Source organism: Balaenoptera musculus, chromosome 1 (assembly GCF_009873245.2).
Source record: "Balaenoptera musculus isolate JJ_BM4_2016_0621 chromosome 1, mBalMus1.pri.v3, whole genome shotgun sequence".
Lineage (NCBI taxonomy): Eukaryota > Metazoa > Chordata > Mammalia > Artiodactyla > Balaenopteridae > Balaenoptera > Balaenoptera musculus.
The window spans coordinates 86,026,165-86,045,592 of NC_045785.1; the positions used below are offsets into that span (position 1 = coordinate 86,026,165).

At 33.2% G+C, this 19,428-nt stretch overlaps 1 protein-coding gene across 1 annotated transcript in view; it reads right to left on the minus strand.

Moving 5' to 3' along the window:
* The window catches only part of DPYD (dihydropyrimidine dehydrogenase), a 794,060-nt gene that overhangs the window by 567,967 nt on the left and 206,665 nt on the right, over positions 1-19,428 (minus strand). Inside the window, 1 exon segment of the mRNA XM_036825276.1 lies at positions 11,138-11,299. Within this exon segment, the coding sequence (XP_036681171.1) occupies positions 11,138-11,299 (162 nt within the window).

Below are 19,428 nucleotides of genomic sequence, written 5' to 3' on the forward strand. Positions count from 1 at the left end.
ATATGCCAGATAATCATTTACTAAACTATTTTCAAAGAGCCAGGTTTTCTTTGTAGATCATCATTATTTTTGTTCTCATTTTCTATTTCATTATTTTTCTATTATTTTCAGTTCCTTTCTTCTACTTTTTCCACATTTACCACCAACACATCCCTCCTCCACCTGTTTCCTCTCTCTCTAGCTTCTTGAAATGAAACCTGCTTACTTATATATAATCCTTATCTCTTCTGTTATACACACTTAACACAATAAATTTTCATGTAAAAATGGCTTCGGCTACATTTTACAGGTTGTCAATGGAAATTGTGTCATTCAGGTCTAAATATTTTATAATTTCTATTGTGATAACCTCTTTAACCCATGAGCTATTTACAAATGTGTGTTTTAAATTTGTTGCTATTGCCTTCATTTTGACAACATTTTTATTTTTGATTTCTAATTTAGTTGTGTTGCAGAAAAATGCAGTCTGTATGTATTTATTTGGAAACAATATATACATATATATACACACACATATATATCTATATGCACTCACTCTATATTAGTTGGGTACAGGAACTTTTCTGGATTTATTAAATCAATCTAATAAACTTTAGTCAAAAAAATCTTACAAATTTTGAGTAAGGCCATATTGTTATATATATGTAAATTTATGAATTTTATATTTTTAAGACATTTATTCTTCTTTTCATTAATTGTTTTTCTCTTTATTTTTATTAGTACACTTTCCCTAAAATTCCACTTTTGTTACATATGAATATCACTACGTTAACTTTTTTTGGTTACTATCTGCAAGGTTTCTTTTTTCAACCACCTTATTTTCAAGTTATCTGATAAGGTCTTTCTCTTCTAAACCTCATATAGCTGTTTGGAGTATTTATTTTTAATCCATAATAAAGTCACTTATGTTTTAATAAGTAAAGTTAATAAATGTAAGTTATTATGATTAACTATATATTTGTACGTATTTCTACTATCTGCTCTGTGTTTCCTGTTTACCATATTTTGTATTTGCTTCTCTCTCTCGTTTTTTATTTTTCCTTTCCTGTCTCTCACTGGATTAAGTTTTCTACCCACCCACCCCTCTTTGATTCTATGATTTCTTAGAAGTTACAGGTGGTATTTCTATATTTTTTGTGATTACCTTTTAATTTTTAACATAGATATTTCAATGTTTTTAAAACATTGAAGAGAGATATCAAGTATCTCTTTCCTCCCAACACTAAAGGCCCTTAGCACCCTTAACTGTGCTCTACCACACCCATCTCAACACCTTCCTTGTCAATTTTATATAAAATTTTATCTCTATCTTTTTTAACACCCCAAAATGAGTTATCATTACCTTAAAGTCAATAGTTAATTTTATTTACCACCATATTTTTCTGGTTTATTTGCTTACCATCATTTCTTACATCTCCCTCTCATTCCAAGTTTGTCTCAGTCATGCTGAAGAATAACTTTTAGCAGTTCTTATAACAAGGTGAGTAATAAGTCACCTTAGATTTTAAATGCTTAAAATACCTTTACTCATGCTTGTATTGTTAAGGGAGAAATACAGTTCTTTATCTTAGTCCTTTAAAAAAAGTGTTCTTGGCTTCTAACATCTATGGATGCTGACGAAAAGTCTGGGGTCAGTCTAAATGTTGTTTGGTTTTAAAGTAATCTGTTTTTTCTTTTTCTGGAAGCTGCTTCTTTTGAGATCTTTGGTATTTCACAATATTATAATCGTGTGTCTAATAGAGGGGCTTACATCTTTCCTTTCTTTTGGAAAATTCTCTACCATAACTGCCTTAAGGCTGCTCTTCACCAATCTCTTTCTATTCCATTTCTAAATTTAGCTTTTTACTGGTATTTTTACTACAGTGAATATTTCCAATCAACTATTTTTCATACCAAATTCATTGGTTTTTTTCATAATTTTACCTTATTTTTATGGATATTGTTTTCTATTTATTTTAAAGGCCTGATTATGGTAGTATTTGGTTTGATTAGGATAAAATCATCTATAGGTTGAGTCTTTTGATTATCACTGGCAGCATTAGCTTTTTTAATGTGGCTTTGGACTTTTTGTTCCAGACTTATTCTGAGAGAAAGTTTTCTGTCTTTGCACTTACCCTCTTGCTTCTTATGTACAGTACGTGATGGCCTCCACCCAGCATCACTCCTCTCCCTCTACCCCACTGCAGAACCAGGTCTCTAACTGGAAGCCCAGGGCTCTAGTCCCCAGGTGATATTTAGAGATAACACAGAAGCAAGTTACTGGGCCACTAGGCACATGCCCAAAACACTGGGGCACAGCTCTCACTGCTTCTCTTTGTAGCTTCATATAAGCCCTAGCCCTGAACCTATTTTTTTCTAAACTTTCTACCAGGGGTAGGTAAATCCAGTCCTCTACGATGCATAATGTTTTTGGTACTTATTATCCCACACCAGTCAAACTCCCCAGCAGCCCCTGATTGTTTGCTTATGCAGAGCCTAGCAGACAGTGGCCCAAGTCCCCTGTTTACTGTTGAATATTTCTATACCATTTCTGGCCCCAAAAGGTATTTATCTTCCTTTTTAGTTCAGCTATTAACTTTTCTTGTGTGCTTATTATATTTCATTTATCGTTACACTTTGGAGCAAATGAGTATTTAAATTTTAACTCCCAGCATAATGGCTCTTACAAGTGATTCATGCTGATACACTATTACTGCTTTGTACTACTTTATAGTACTACTCATCAAATATATTTGAGAAAAAAATACATATTTTTAAGCTGTTAAGATTCAAACGAATGAAAGTCCATCCTTCTACACTGTAACGTGCCCACAAGAGTATATATATTTGAACTTATAAAAAACAAATTCAAAAAAAACATTAATAGCAAATAATCTTAAAAACCATGTGATTTCGGTAAATTTCAATGTTATTGCCCCAAATCTCTGAATGTATTGTTATGTGTTAAAACTCCAGATACTAATATATAGTTTTAAGACAAACTAAAATGTGATGAAAATCATCTAACAATTTATCCATACTGCAGTTTAATTATTCATCATTGTGCCAGCACTGAGTATTTTTTTAAAATTTTTATTGGAGTATAGTTGCTTTACAATGTTGTGTTAGTTTCTACTGTACAGCAAAGTGAATCAGCTATATGTATACATATACCCCCCCCTTTTTTGGATTTCCTTCCCATTTAGGTCACCACAGAGTACTGCGTAGAGTTCCTGTGCTATATAGTAGGTTCTCATTAGTTATCTATTTTATACATAGTATCAAGAGTGTATATATGTCAATCCCAATCTCCCAATTCATCTCACCCCCCAACCCCACACTAAGTATGTTTAATAGATTTCTAAAGATTTTTGGAAAAGAATGGCAAATATTTACCGAAATCTTTATCAAGACATTATTCTTTTCTATTAATCATTGCATTAAGACCAAAAGGAGAGACACAAATGAAGCCTGTATGGACATTACTTGTGTTTGCATCCCCAAGAGCAGCCCTCTTGATTTTATTGATACAAACTATTGATTTTATTACTCTTTAATGCATATCTTTCATGTACGTCTTATTTCTCTCAGAAATACTTTTTTTCTTTTCTATGAACAGTATTCACAAACTATTGATAACACTGCTTTCAAATAGGAGTAGTATGGAGAAATTTTATTCAAAGCTGATACAAGTTTGGGACAATAAGGCAAGTGTGAGGTGTCATCAAATCTAACAACTATTCGCTAATCCATATTCTATTTATAGATGAACTGCACAAGGCATTAGCCATAAATATTGGTTATTATCCATAAATATTGGTTACTATCCATTATCATGGTAATATATCTTAGATTATACACATGAACTAGCAGATCTTATTAACCAGTTTGGCAAACTGTATCATAAATGTGTTAGACTCATTCTTAAATGTATTTATAGACCAGTTACCACAAAATCAGGCTTAGGTTTTCCTAATTAATATAAAACTTCAGATAAAAGCTTAAACTTCAGGGCTCTCAATTGCATGGGTCCCTTCCAAGGCCCTGCATTTAAATTTGTAGCAGTACTTTTGTGTAATTCTTCAAAGAAGGAGCCCAAAGTTTATCATCTCAGGCTCCATGAAACCTGAATACTAGCTGTATAATAATCCTTCAATGGCAAGAAGAAAAGAAACGAAAAAGCTTACTGGTAACATATATAAATAAAGAAAATGATTAAGCCATATGTGTTGGTCTTACACAACCTATTTTAATATAGTTGCTTCATATCTAACAGAAAATGAGGTACAGTGACCTCATTTTGTGAGTTGTAAGGTACAGTGACTGAGGTATTTGTGGCTGAGTCAACAAGGTGAAACACTGTGAGCTTGCAACCAGAAAACCCAAGTTTACATTGACTTTGTATCAATGACTTATAACATTAGGCGGGACAAGTGACAGTTTGTGAAATAATGGGAATTAGATGTTTTGTACTCTGGATCTGCCCTTTATTACATGTGAAATTGTGTAAGCCTCTTGTTACTCATACAAAAAAATGAGAGTGATGACATTTACCTAGAGGGTTATTTTGAGTATCAGTCAAGTTCTAAGTAAAGTACCTAACATTGTCCAGGGCTAAAGGAGTTTGTTTAACAAACTATGATTTTCTAATCATTTTGATCCTTGGTTTCCTCATGCCTAAAATGGGAAAAACATTGGCTAGTTTACATGTCTTAATGGTTGTTTTTCAACATTTTAAAGTGAGATTTTTTTTTAAGTGAGATATTATAAAAAAGGATTGAAGTGCTATGCAAGTATGGAGTATTATGATGCTACATTTTCCCCCTACCTGATCCTATCCTTTGTACTAAGGTCTAATCACCTCCAAAACCAAATATCAAAAATTAATGAAGATTAGAGAGGGGAGACAGCAGACGCAAGAAGAACTACAATCCTGCAGCCTGTGGAACAAAAACCATATTCACAGAAAGACAGAAAAGATGAAAAGGCAGAGGGCTAAGTACCAGATGAAGGAACAAGATAAAATCACAGAAAAACAACTAAATGAAGTGGAGATAGGCACCTTCCAGAAAAAGAATTCAGAATAATGATAGTGAAGATGATCCAGGACCTCAGAAAAAGAATGGAGGCAAAGATCAAGAAGATGCAAGAAATGTTTAACAAAGACCTAGAAGAATTAAAGAACAAACAAACAGAAATGAACAATACAGTAACTGAAATGAAAACTACACTAGAAGGAATCAATAGCAGAATAACTGAGGCAGAAGAACAGATAAGTGACATGAAAGACAGAATGGTGGAATTCACTGCTGCAGAAAAGAATAAAGAAAAAAGAATGAAAAGCAATGAAGACAGCCTAAGAGACCTCTGGGACAACATTAAACCTAACAACATTCGCATTATACGGGTCCCAGAAGGAGAAGAGAGAGAGAAAGGACCAGAGAAAATATTTGAAGAGATTATAGTTGAAAACTTCCCTAACATGGGAAAGGAAAGAGCCACCCAAGTCCAGGAAGTACAGAGTCCCATACAGGATAAACCCAAGGAGAAACACGCCGAGATACATAGTAATCAAATTGGCAAAAATTAAAGACAAAGAAAAATTATTGAAAGCAGCAAGGGAAAAATGACAAATAATATACAAGGGAACTCCCATAAGGTTAACAGCTGATTTCTCAGCAGAAACTCTACAAGCCAGAAGGGAGTGGCATGATATACTTAAAGTGATGAAAGGGAAGAACCTACAACCAAGATTACTCTACCCGGCAAGGATCTCATTCAGATTCAATGGAGACATCAAAAGCTTTACAGACAAGCAAAAGCTAAGAGAATTCAGCACCACCAAACCAGCTCTACAACAAATGCTAAAGGAACTTCTCTAAGTGGGAAACACAAGAGAAGAAAAGGACCTACAAAAACAAACCCAAAACAATTAAGAAAATGGTAATAGGAACATACATATCGATAATTACCTTAAACGTGAATGGATTAAATGCTCCAACCAAAAGGCACAGGCTTGCTGAATGGATACAAAAACAAGACCCATATATGTGCTGTCTACAAGAGACCCATTTCCGACCTAGGGACCCATACAGACTGAAAGTGAGGGGATGGAAAAAGATATTCCATGCAAATGGAAATCAAAAGAAAGCTGGAGTAGCAATACTCATATCAGATAAAATAGACTTTAAAATAAAGAATGCTACAAGAGACAAGGAAGGACACTACATAATGATCAAGGGATTAATCCAAGAAGAAGATATAACAATTATAAATATATATGCACCCAACATAGGAGCACCTCAATACATAAGGCAACTGCTAACAGATATAAAAGAGGAAATCGACAGTAACACAATAATAGTGGGGGACATTAACACCCCACTTACACCAATGGACAGATCATCCAAAATGAAAATAAATAAGGAAACAGAAGCTTTAAATGACACGATAGACCACGTAGATTTAATTGATATTTATAGGACATTCCATCCAAAAACAGCAGATAACACTGTCTTCTCAAGTGCTCATGGAACATTCTCCAGGATAGATCATATCTTGGGTCACAAATCAAGCCTCAGTAAATTTAAGAAAATTGAAATCATATCAAGCATCTTTTCTGACCACAACGCTATGAGATTAGAAATCAATTACTGGGGGAAAAACGTAAAAAACACAAACACATGGAGGCTAAACGTTACTAAATAACCAAGAGATCACTGAAGAAATCAAAGAGGAAATCAAAAAATACCTAGAGACAAATGACAATGAAAACACGACAATCCAAAACCTATGGGATGCAGCAAAAGCAGTCTAAGAGGGAAGTTTATAGCTATACAAGCCTACCTCAAGAAACAAGAAAAATCTCAAATAAACAATTTAACAACAACAAAAAAAAATTAATGAAGATTGGATTATTAGTCCAGGGATGCTAATGTAAATGCATATGCCTTATTAAGTCTGTTATGAAATTTCGTTGTTGGTTTGTATTATTTCCTGAGAAACTACAATGTTTCTCAGGACATGTAGTATGTAGAAGCAGCCTACAACAATACTTAATTCTAATCGATGTTCAATCAATGTTTGTTTGATTAACTGAATCCTTACCTAGTGGGAGCTTAATACACTGGGTGTTCATACAAGCCAGTTTTCCTGGTATAGTCCTGGTTTGTTTCTGTTGCCCTGAATTAATTATTAATAGTGTTCTCATTCACTCTCCAAAGTATCTCGGTCATTTGTTTTATTAACTGATTTATAAAGCAATCGACATAACACACAGAGTATATCCAATCTCACATTTCAGTTTATGCACTTTTTCTTAATAATTGATTTTAATATGAGGACTGCGCCTATATTTTTTATTCGTCTCTACTTATCTATTTGATAGATGGGATGCATCACAAAAAAACATTATTTGAGAGAGGACATGCAATACTCTATTATTTATTAGTGTATGTGTGCCTATATTCTCCTCTGATATACCTGTAGAAGGCAAAAGTTTAAGGCTTTCAGTGACTCCATGTTCAAGACGAAGATATGGTAGAAATAATATTTGTCCTATTAAAATAATCACTAACTCAAGTAATCATGTTCCTTCTTCATTCACAATTCTTTTAAGTATTTATTGCAGCATTTAACAAAATACAAATATTGATGTCATTTAAGTAATTTTACTAGGTTACTTAATGTAGCCTCATAATACCTGGCTGTTTGAATCATATCAGTGTATTTTTTTATTATATTATAAGCACTGGTCAATTTGATTTCAACTGTGCCTACTCAATAAAACATAGAAATAAATACAAATAGTATATGATGGTATATAAATAGTATATGATGGTATATAAATAGTATATGATGGTGGGCTAAGAACTGGGTATTACAAATGAGAGGTGATATAAAAAACCTGCTGAGAGATACAATTAGAGAAAAACCTAAAGAGTAATTCTGTTTTCAGTGAGTCATCTGATTTAGTCTGGAATTCCGTTTGTCAGTTCCATTCTTAACTGAAAATATGAAAAGTAAACTAAAAGTACAGTGTCAAGAAGTATATGCCACACAAAACAGTATATTTAATGGGTATTAAAATAATCTCATAAAACATTTACTGGGAAAAACAGATACTGTTTCAAACTTTAGAAATGAGTAGAAAAATGCATTCTCATTTCATTATCCTTTTGCAACAATTCATTAGTTAAATTTGAGAGGTAATGAGAGTGTAGTTGGTTTATTAAATGTGATAAATATATGATTTCTTTAAAATTTAACTAAATGATCAAACACATTTTAAAATAAAATTTTCAAGTGTTACATTTGTGTAGAGAAATTTTTAAGACCCTGATGAAATTGATATGAAAATCCACAGCAAACTATTATTTCCAAAATTGTTTTATTGAAGCACTATTATTATACCTAACTGAACTAGGAAAAACTGCCTCCATGAGAGATTTGGAATCACCCTGTAGCCTGTTTGTCCCACAGGCACACAAAAGTGTATGAAGCAAGGTCACCGCAGATGTGAGGACAGCAAAGGATTGACAATACAGGGCAAAAAGAAAGTAGCTGAGTAGCTGGTCTCCTGATTCTCCTCACGCTATCCTTTGTGTGATTTATTCCTTTTCTACCACAGTCCCTCCAAATCATATGCCCATGTTCAAATGGAAAGGTGTAAGGTACAGATTTAAATGATAATGGCAGACTACAGAGTTGATATTTTAAAAATCACTTATAAGTTATAGGAAAAACAATTTTGAAAAATATCATACTATTTTACTTTGCTTTCCTAACCTTTGCTTAATTTGGCTGAAAAATAGATTTATATTTCTTTAAAGGTCAAAAATCAATCATTGTTTTATCAAACAACCAAAACATGAAATTATCTGCATCATGTCCCACTTTGACTTAAGTATTCATGTCAATAGTTTAGTAGTTTGAAAGAATAATAGTATTTTGTATACTGTTATTTATAAATTAATAATTTAATATTTTTATTTTAATATTATTTAAAATATTTATACTTTTTCTTTTCACTGGAAGCCAATTAGTTCATTGTATTTTGCTTATTTTTTTAATTGAAGTATAGTTGATTTAGTGTTAGTTTCAGGTGTACAGCATAGTGATTCAGTATTTTGCAGATTATACTCCATTTTAGGTTATTACAAGATAATGAGTATAATTCCCTGTGCTATATAGTATATCCTTGCTGCTTATCTATTTTATACATAGTAGTTTGTATCTGTTAATTCCATATCCCTAGTTTGTCCACCCCATTCCCTCTCCCCTTTGGTAACCACAAGTTTGTTTTCTATATCTGTGAGTCTGTTTCTGCTTACCTTCACAACTTTGATAGCTGGGTATATTTAAGTAAACAACCCTTTGACAGAACTCTCTAAAATAACTTGCCCTAAGTAGTCAACTTAAAAAAAAAAAAAAAAAAAAAAAAGAATGGAAAGCTTTTCTATATAGTTCTACTGGGATATTTTTATTTATGATTTGATAGATACATTTGAAGCCACAGTAATACAAAGTAAAAATGGAACGTAATAAGAAGATACATTCCTATCTAAATTCCATGAGTCACTTAAAATGCACTTAATGCCATTCTAATCTATGCTATGTCTTAAATAAATAGAGTGCTTTGGAAAGCAGTGGTAGTAACCTCACTAAAACCAAGTGAGAGTTCTCAGAGGAATGGTGTTTCCCTTTCTCTCCCTCTCTCTGTTTCCTCTCTCCCGCTCTCTCTCCCTCTCTCTCTCTCTCTCTTTCTCCCTCTCTCTCTCTCTCTCTCTCTCTCTCTCTCTCTCTCTCTCCCCCCCCCTTCCCTTTCCTTATCGCTCTCCCCCTTTCGCCTTCTCCCTCTCTGTTGTCAGGTCACTGACAAACTAACAATATTATTTTAACTCATCTTGTTTTGAAATGCAGTCTTAGTTCGTATACATATTGCGTGACCTTTTACTTACTACATCCTTGCAAGCTTGCCCTGTTTTAATGAAGAGGCAATGAGTCCCCAAAGAAAAATGTGGAAGAATTCAAGTGAATCTTCTCCATCAACTAAGGATTTTCTCAGGTTGTAAAGATCATACCTTGCACTGGTCAGGTAAGCCTAATGCAATTTTGAATTTGGTAGGAAAAGAAATTAAATCCAAGAATTTATTGCAACAACTCACAACCTCAAATTGTTTCTATTTTCTCATTCCCAGGAGCCCTTCCTTAGAATTAACCTGTCAGAAAGCAGGAAGGGAATAACCCTGATTTATTACTAAAAGCAAAGTGAGATTTAAGCTTGAGGGATACTATGGGAAGGGTCCTAAGAAGAAAGAAAATATTGCGTTTAAGTTGACAAAATCAGACAGGGAAGTCATTAACTAAAAATCTAGTGTTGACAGGCATTTAATTTGGTATTCTAGCCAACTGGACACCAAGGATTACAAAATTTTACTGGAACCTCCATATAAGCTGGTCATTTAAATGATACATGGGAATTGACCTGGTAGTTGACTCCAAAAAGGAGACCCCAGAGAGAATAAGATGTCCCAGAGAATCAAAGTCATTTAAAAAGGATTCATAAAAGAAAGACATGGCGCAAACTTACAGGATAAATAGGGACAAAATGTTTTCATATTACTTCATTATAAATTTGCATCCAAATAACACACCTGCTTTTAATCCATAAATTCACAAAAGCTAATGTTAAAGAATATTATTCAGTTTCAGGGTGTTTGATAATTCTACAACCTCTATTACTCAAAAAATATTACAGAAGAATACTGATGCATTATTTCAAGCTGTAAAGATTAAAGACAGTTTCAGGAAAAAGAATCAGTTAAGCAAGATAGTCTTTTCATAATGGGGGCTCCTAGCCACACTCCAATGTGAAGTTAATGAATATATCCCATTTTCAGATCCTCCACTTTATATAATTTTCAGTGAAAGTATTTTAATAACCTTCTGGGATTACAATTAATTTGACATGGTTTTAGAAAGTTCCATTTTTGAAGCCAAGTTGTTGACTAAAAATACTGTTTATGGCACAAAACACTTATACTTTACCTGTATATCACACTAAAAATATTGGATATCAACAAAGCATCAAGAATTAAAGTTATTTTAAGATTTTTGTGCTTTGTGGGGAGGGGAACAATGTATACATCTTACATACCTCAGTAGCAAACTGTTGCAATCCACCAATATTAATTGGTCCCTCTTCAGTGGCATATAAATTGCATCCACCTACACAAAGATCAGAAGTTGGACATACCATTCCACAGGTCAGACCAAGTGGGTTATCAGAAAAAATCATCTTAGCAGCTCCATAATAGTTCTGCAAAAATAAAATAAAATAAAATTTTCTTATGTAACAATGTACCTTTTAAACATTCAAATTATGACCTATTTTTTTTCTATTAGATTACTGGATTGAAAATCAAGATATGTATAAGATGCAGAGGTTATAATACTGTTTACCATCAGGAGCTATAAAGCAATTATTAGCAAAGTAATATATAGGAGTATTCAATATACATCATATTAATAAATGAATAATTAATTTTGGTAGTCAAAATTTAAAATATGAATGTTCTGTAACTATTTTTCTTTCACAAGGCATCTAACTCTATCCTGCTATAAATATCTTTTCAGTTTTAACAAAGATTAGTTAGGTAGATTGCTTGAACAAGCTTAAAATCTAAACCTTAAGAAAAAAAAAAAAAAAGATTATGCTCAGGTTATCCAGGTTATCCTCCATTTAACTAAATTAAAAGCAACCAGGGCTCTATTTCCCTTCATTTCATCTGGCCTGTCCGTGGATACTATGTACTGTGACACTCTGTGTTGAGTATCCTCCTTCAGTAATATCCTATTAACCAAATATGCAGACAAAACTCATTATATAGGCCTAAACCTTAACAAGTTCATCCCTAATCACTCCCTTCCACACATTTGACTATTATAGATTAGCTTAGAATCCTTTACATTTCATTAAGAATTTTTGGGGACTTCCCTGGTGGCGCAGTGGTTAAGAATCCGCCTGCCAATGCAGGGGACACGGGTTCAATCCCTGGTCCGGGAAGATCCCACATGCCGTGGAGCAACTAAGCCCGTGCACCACAACTACTGAGCCTGTGCTCTAGAGCCTGCGAGCCACAACAACTGAAGTCCATGTGCCTAGAGCCCGTGCTCCGCAACAAGAGAAGAGAGTACCACAATGAGAAACCCACGCACCGCAACAAAGAGTAGCCTCCACTCGCCACAACTAGAGAAAGCCTGTGGGCAGCAATGAAGACCCAACGCAGCCATAAATAAATAAATAAATAATTTTTTTTTTTTTTAAAAAAAGAATTTTTGGACTAAAAAGAGAACTGCCATATGACCCAGCAATCCCACTACTGGGTATATACCCTGAGAAAACCATGAGTCATGTACCACAATGTTCATTGCAGCACGATTTACAATAGCCAGGACATGGAAGCAACGTAAGTGTCCATTGACAGATGAATGGATAAAGAAGATGTGGCACATGTATACAATGGAATATTAATTACTCAGCCAGAAAAAGAAACGAAATTGAGTTATTTGTAGTGAGGTGGATGGACATAGAGTCTGTCATACAGAGTGAAGTCAGAAAGAGAAAAACAAATACTGTATGCTAACACATACATATGGAATCTAAAAAAAAAAAAAAAATTGTTCTGAGGAACCTCGGGGCAGGACAGGAATAAAGACACAGACATAGAGAATGGACTTGAGGACACGGGGAGGGGGAAGGGTAAGCTGCGACGAAGTGAGAGAGTAACATTGACATATATACACTACCAAATGTAAATAGATAGCTAGTGGGAAGCAGCTGCATAGCACAGGGAGATCAGTTCGGTGCTTTGTGACCACCTAGAGGGGTGGGATAAGGAGGGTGGGAGGGATACACAAGAGGGAGGGGATATGGGGATATACCTATGCATATAGCTGATTCACTTTGTTATACAGCAGAAACTAACACAACGCTGTAAAGCAATTATACTCCAATAAAGATGTTAAAAAAAAATTTTTTTTTGGAACCCGACTTGTTCATAAGTTATACGACTACATCATCATTTACTAAATAATAAATAATAAGTTGAATATTTCAGAAGCATGTTTTCCTCTAATGCAAATTAAAATACTGGACCTGACCAGTATTCTTCAAAGCTGTCAAGTATTCTGTCGAAAATAAGGAAAATTTTGAGAAACTGTAACAGTCAAGAGGTCCCTAAGGAGATGTGACAACTAAATGTAATCTGTTATTTTGGACAGGATCCTGGATCAGAAAAAGGGCATGAGGTGAAAACAAAGGAAATCTGAAGAAACTATAAACTTAGCTAAAAATAATATATTAATAATGTTTCATTAATTGTAATAAATGTGCTATACAGTGTTAGATGTTAATAGTAGGTGAAACTTTGTATGGAAATTCTCTGTACCATCTTCACAATTTTTTAATAAATATAAAAATGTTCTAAAAATACTTTTTAAAAAAGAGATGGTAGAATATATTTAACAATATGAAACAAATGCATTTATTTTTCTTTTGGCTTTTGTTTAAAGTACTTTTGAAGGTCTTCGAAAACACATACATTGCTTCCATAACTAACTTCAATCATAAATACAAATTCCTATATAAAATACTGATGATAATAAACAACAACAATCATCTTTACTATTTATTGACTCTTTACTACATTCCTAGCACTTTACCAGGACTTTATTTAAGTTTTAACACCAATCATCTTATATAAGATGTCCAGCACTAAATAAAAAATTTCTAGGCATAAGAAAAGACAGAATTAAATCCCTGATAATCAGAAAAACAAATAAATAAATGAAGCAGACCCACAGGTGATCCAGAAAGTAAAGTTAGCAGATGAAAACTTTAAATTAATTTGAATAAAAATTCAGTCTAAAAAGACACACAAAATAGATGAAACAATAAAAATATAATTAGAATATTGTAATCTGTTAAAAAAGAATCAAACTGGCATTCCATAACTGAGTAAAACATTTTAAAATAGATCTAAATGCATGGTTTTAACAGCATTCATGGTGGTTTAACAATATTTCTCTTATTCTCAGATCTGTCTCTCCACTCCATTTCTGTGCTTACCACCTTATTTCAGGCCCTCAAACCTCTGTCTGGGAAAAGGAAATCATTGTGCCCTGTTGGTGGGAAAGTTAATTGGTGTAGCCACTGTGGAAAACAGTATGGAGGTTCCTCAAAAAACCAAAAATAGAACTACCATGTGGTTCAGCCATTCCACTCCTGGGCATATATATGAAGAAAACGAAAACATTAATTCGAAGGGTTACATGCACCCCATGTTCATAGAAGCATTATTTACAAAAGCCGGGATGTGGAGGCAACCCGGATGTCCATCGATGGATGAATGGATAAAGAAGATATAGTATACAATGGAGTATTGCTCAATGGAGTATTTGTCTTCTTAGAAACCAACAGTCACATCTGACACATGTAAATGTTTCTTCAGTACACTTGGAACCCGAATGACTTTTTGGCCAACCCAATATGTTCACCTGATTTTTAAAAGGGTTCCAAGCCAATTCAATAGGTAAAGAACATTCTCTTCAACAAGTGATACTGTAATAACCAAATTCCACATGCAAAAGAATTAAGTTGAATCTCTACCTTACACCGTACATAAAAGTTAACTAAAAATGGATGATAGATATAAATTTTAGAGCTAAATATATAAAACTCTTAGAAGACAACATAGGATCAAATCTTCATGACCTTGGATTAGGCAATGGTTTTTAGATATGACAACAATGCACAAGCAACAGCAAAAATATAGATAAATTGGATTTCATCAAAATTAAAAGGACGCCATCAGAAAAGTTAAAAGAAAACCAGAACAGGAGAAAACCATACATAATAAGAAATTTGCATCTTGAATATGTGAAGAATATCTACAACTCACTAATAACAAACAAACAGCCAATTAAAACGAGCAAAGTATTAGTATAAACATTTCTCCAAAACATACAAATGGCCAACAAGCATAAGAAATGACGCTCAACATCACCTATCAGAGAAATGCTAGTCAAAATGACAATGTAATATCACTTTTCACCTGCTTAGTGGGCTACAGTTGAAAAGACATACAATGAAAAGTGTTGGCAAGGATGTGAAGAAATTGAAACTCTCATAAGCTACTGATGGGATTGTAAAATGATGTAGCTGCTTTAAAAAATAGTTTGGCAGTTCCTCATAAGTTTTAAAAGTAAAGTTACCATGAGATTCAGCAGTTTCACTCTTCGGTGTACACCCAAGAAAATTCACAACATATATCTATGCAAAACTTTGTACACTAATGTCCATAGCACTACTATTCCTAATGGCTAAAATGAAAACAACTCAACTGGCCATCAACTGATGAAAGGCTAAAAAAAATGTATATCCGTATAATCGACGTTATTTGGCAATAAAAAGTAATGAAGTAATGATAAATGCTACGACATGGTTGAACCTTGAAAATATTATGCTAAGTGAAAGAAGCCATTCACAAAACACTACATATTATATGATTCCATTTATAGAAAATATGTAGAATAGGCAAAACTAAAGAGACAAAGCAGATTGATAATTGCCTATGACTGGGGGTCTGAAAAGAAATGGAAAACAGCTGCTAATGGGTATACAGTTTCATTTTGGGATGATAAAAATATGCTCAGTTTGATTGTGGTAACGATTGTAACTCTGCAAATTTATTCACCATCACTGAACTGTGCACTTTACATTGGCAAATTGTATGGGATATGAATTATATCTCAATAAAGCTGTTATTTTAAAAAGTACACTTACAGGACTGGGAATTATATAGGCAATGTGTAAGGCAATAAAAAAATCATTCTTGTAGAAAATAAAATTTTTTAATAAAGGGATATTTGAATAAGACTGCTAAATTAGATGCAAAACTGGACAATATCCTAATAGGCAATAAAACATAACTTTTGGAGTTATATTTTCTATTGAATGGAAATAATTTGCATCTCTACTGTACACAAATCTAAAAGTAAAGATGTAAATTTGCAGTCTAAAATTTTAATTAATGTTACAAATTAATAGTTCTTTTTCCTAAAAATTAAATAATACTTAGGTGTCACCTTGCATTTACTTACAAAATGCTTTAGTATGATAATGGTAAACAAATACAGACTTATCTCATTGGTCGTTGGTCTGGTTTTGGATAATTTTGCCTAATAGTGGTAAGCATTAAACAAACTGTTCATAATGAACAGTTACGAACTTAAAATTAATTGGTCTATTCCTAAGCAAACTTCTTTAGTTCCTACTTAAACCCATTGATCCACTAACTCAGCACCTGCAATTAAGCAAGCAGTTAATTACTGCTGAGAAAATCTCAAAGTCATTGTCAGTATTCTTTCCTCATCTTACTTGACACATCAGGAACATCTGACATGATTGATTAACAAATATTTACTGACTCACTGACTAAAAAATCCTATTGCATAATTAGAAGTTTTTATAACATAAAAAGAGTATCATAGCAAAAAATGTCAATTGCAGACAACTTTTAAGGATATTTGAGGAAAAAAAAATGCAGAAAGAATATAATCTACTTAAACACCTAAGGATCTTTCCACAAGAATACTGATTGTTTTATGAGCCCCAAATTAGTTTCAAGACTGCACATAAAAAAATGACAGAAGAAGAGAAAGAGATACATATTTTTTTTAAATGCAACAAATAAAACATTTAAAATTACACTTATGGCTCACGATATGCTACTGCTGTCAAACTTACTAGGGCCTGATCTATCCTAGCCTATCATTGACAATAAAGCTGTCTAGTAATTCTTCAGCACTCTCATAACTCCAAGTGTAACCCTTACATCAAAATAAAATTATAGGAGGTTATAAAATTTTTTTAAATTAATAAGAATTACTGAATGTTTCTTAAATTAAAACATCACCATGACAATTTTTTTTAAAGCCAAATTTACGTTCCCTGATATCAAAATGATTTGCTATCGGAGTAAGAAGTCATTTCAGGCTAAGGTTTAGAATCAGTTTTAAAATTGGTGGTATTCAAAATGACTCTGGAGGTGACAGACCTAAGAGATGAGAGGGAATGCCATACAGTCATTGTAGCTTGAAATGAGTAAATAATCAAAAAAGTTCAAAATATGTCTTGGCATAATGACTTGGCAGTTTGGCTAGAGTAGTTCATTCATTCACTTAGGAAATGATGATTAGGAGATATATCTGGAAAATGTGTTTGGACCAAATTATGGAGAATCTTCTCTGTCAACTTAAAGGTTTGGTATTTAATTGAAGTTTTTAATAGAAGGGTGAGAGTACTACGGGACTAACTAGGAAGACTACTGTACAGATGATGTGGAAATTCTCAGAAAGGGAGTGGAAATACAGGGAATTTGAAGAAGAAACAATTTAAACCTAAAAAGCGGAAAGCATTGGCATATATCACAGAATATAGAAACATGGTTTTGAAAATGGGCTAAGCCAACATAAAGCAACTATTCAGAAGTCACCTTTGCAATCGACCTCTTACAAATAATTTTGAAGAAACGGTAGATAACTCCATGTGTAGAGATCTGGGTACTCAGAGTCAAAGACATTCAGAAACCTATTAGAAAGGGAACACTTCCTCAACTCTTCCCATCAAGAATGTCAAGATCAATATCAATTATTTCTCTCATAGTAAGTGGGAAGATTTCTTGAGCCCTCCTTCTAAACAAGAGTTTTGACTCCTATTCTGTGAGCTCTTAAACCTTTCTAAAAGTAAAGGCTATAAAATTTAAATTTAGAAGGGTACTTTAAAGACAACCCAGCAGTCTCCTTCTAGAAAATACACAACCATTTCAACTGGTTTCTTCATGTTATTCAATCAGTCACAAGTATTTTAGTCTTCTACTGTGTGAAAGAAAAAATGTACAGGGCTATGTTAGGAGGGATAGAAAATAAATATCTGATCTTTTGTGCACAGATTTATTTTATATATAAAGGATGATGACTTTTACCCTTCTTTAAACAAAAATCTAAAAGACAAAAATGATGTTTGATATGTTTGCTGTTTTTATCTCAACACAAAAGAACAGGCGTTGACTGTTATCCAGTCCATTAACTTACCCAGTGTCTTGTCGGTGCTGAATTTTCTATTACTCATTGGGACTTTTAAAGCATATTCTAAGGTACAACTTGTGCCATTTACGTGAGTTAATTTTAAGATAACTTCAACTTTTATTCTTTGTTTTTCATTTTAAAGTTATAGCTTGAAACTTCATTAGTGTCATCCCTCTACAATTTAATGATTTTTAAAGTCATTATCAAGAAACACAAAAAACTCACAAGCCAGCTATTCTCTCATATGGTATAACTATTTTAACAAATAGTTCTATCATATTCAGGCCTTCATGTCACTACAGCATTATCAATACAGCTGGTGGATTTATTTTAAAGTGTTATTCCTTCTTCCAATGAGTGTTTTCACAGATGGAAGCACCCTTCCAAGATAAACTCCAATCTGTTGCATTTAAAAAATACTTGGGCTAAACTTCAATAAGTTTGCATGTGTGAGAAGGGTGAATTAACATTACTTGTATTTCTGGATTGAGCTATATAATGGTGAGTGTCATGATGTACATTAGTTGAATAGAAAATATCTCTAGTAGCACATACAAAAGTATAGGCAAAAGGACATCTCTCTGGCACTCACCATCCCTCAATAAACAATCTATGTATCTTCACATATTTGGCAAAGGAGAGGTAGGGATATATCACGGACAGAATACACAAAAATTCCTGCCCTCACAGTACTCACATTCTTGTAGAGACAAATGGAGATGGAAGAATAGATTTGGATGCTTTTATTCTGAAAATCCTCCCTTCATACCACATACACTAAATTTTACAAAATTTTTACATGTGTAGACTTTAGAACTATGAATTTATTTTAGTCTCACTTAATGCGTAAGGAAATAAAAAAAAATCATTCTTGTAGAAAATAAAGTTTTTATCTGACCTTGAGATGCTGAACTAGAAAACACACATTCAAGTGTGTGCACGCACACACACACACACACACACACACACACACACACGGGCTTCTGAGCCATATGCTCCTGGATTTGAATCATGCTTATACCATATGATTGGAGGAAAATGTAATATCTCTCAGCCTCAGTTTCATCACCTAAGAAATACAGATCAAAATTCCTTCTTAATTAGTCATATTTATGTTAAATATTGTTTAAATACTTGACACAGATAAGATGCCTAGTACATTATGGAGCGTAGGGCAGATTTAATGAATTTAAGTCCCCACCCCTTCCCCTAGGCTTTTTCTCCCTAAAAAGGTTTTCTTAACATGTTAATTCTAAGAGTTTAAGATTTTAACACTTATTAAAGAAAACTCATGTTAGG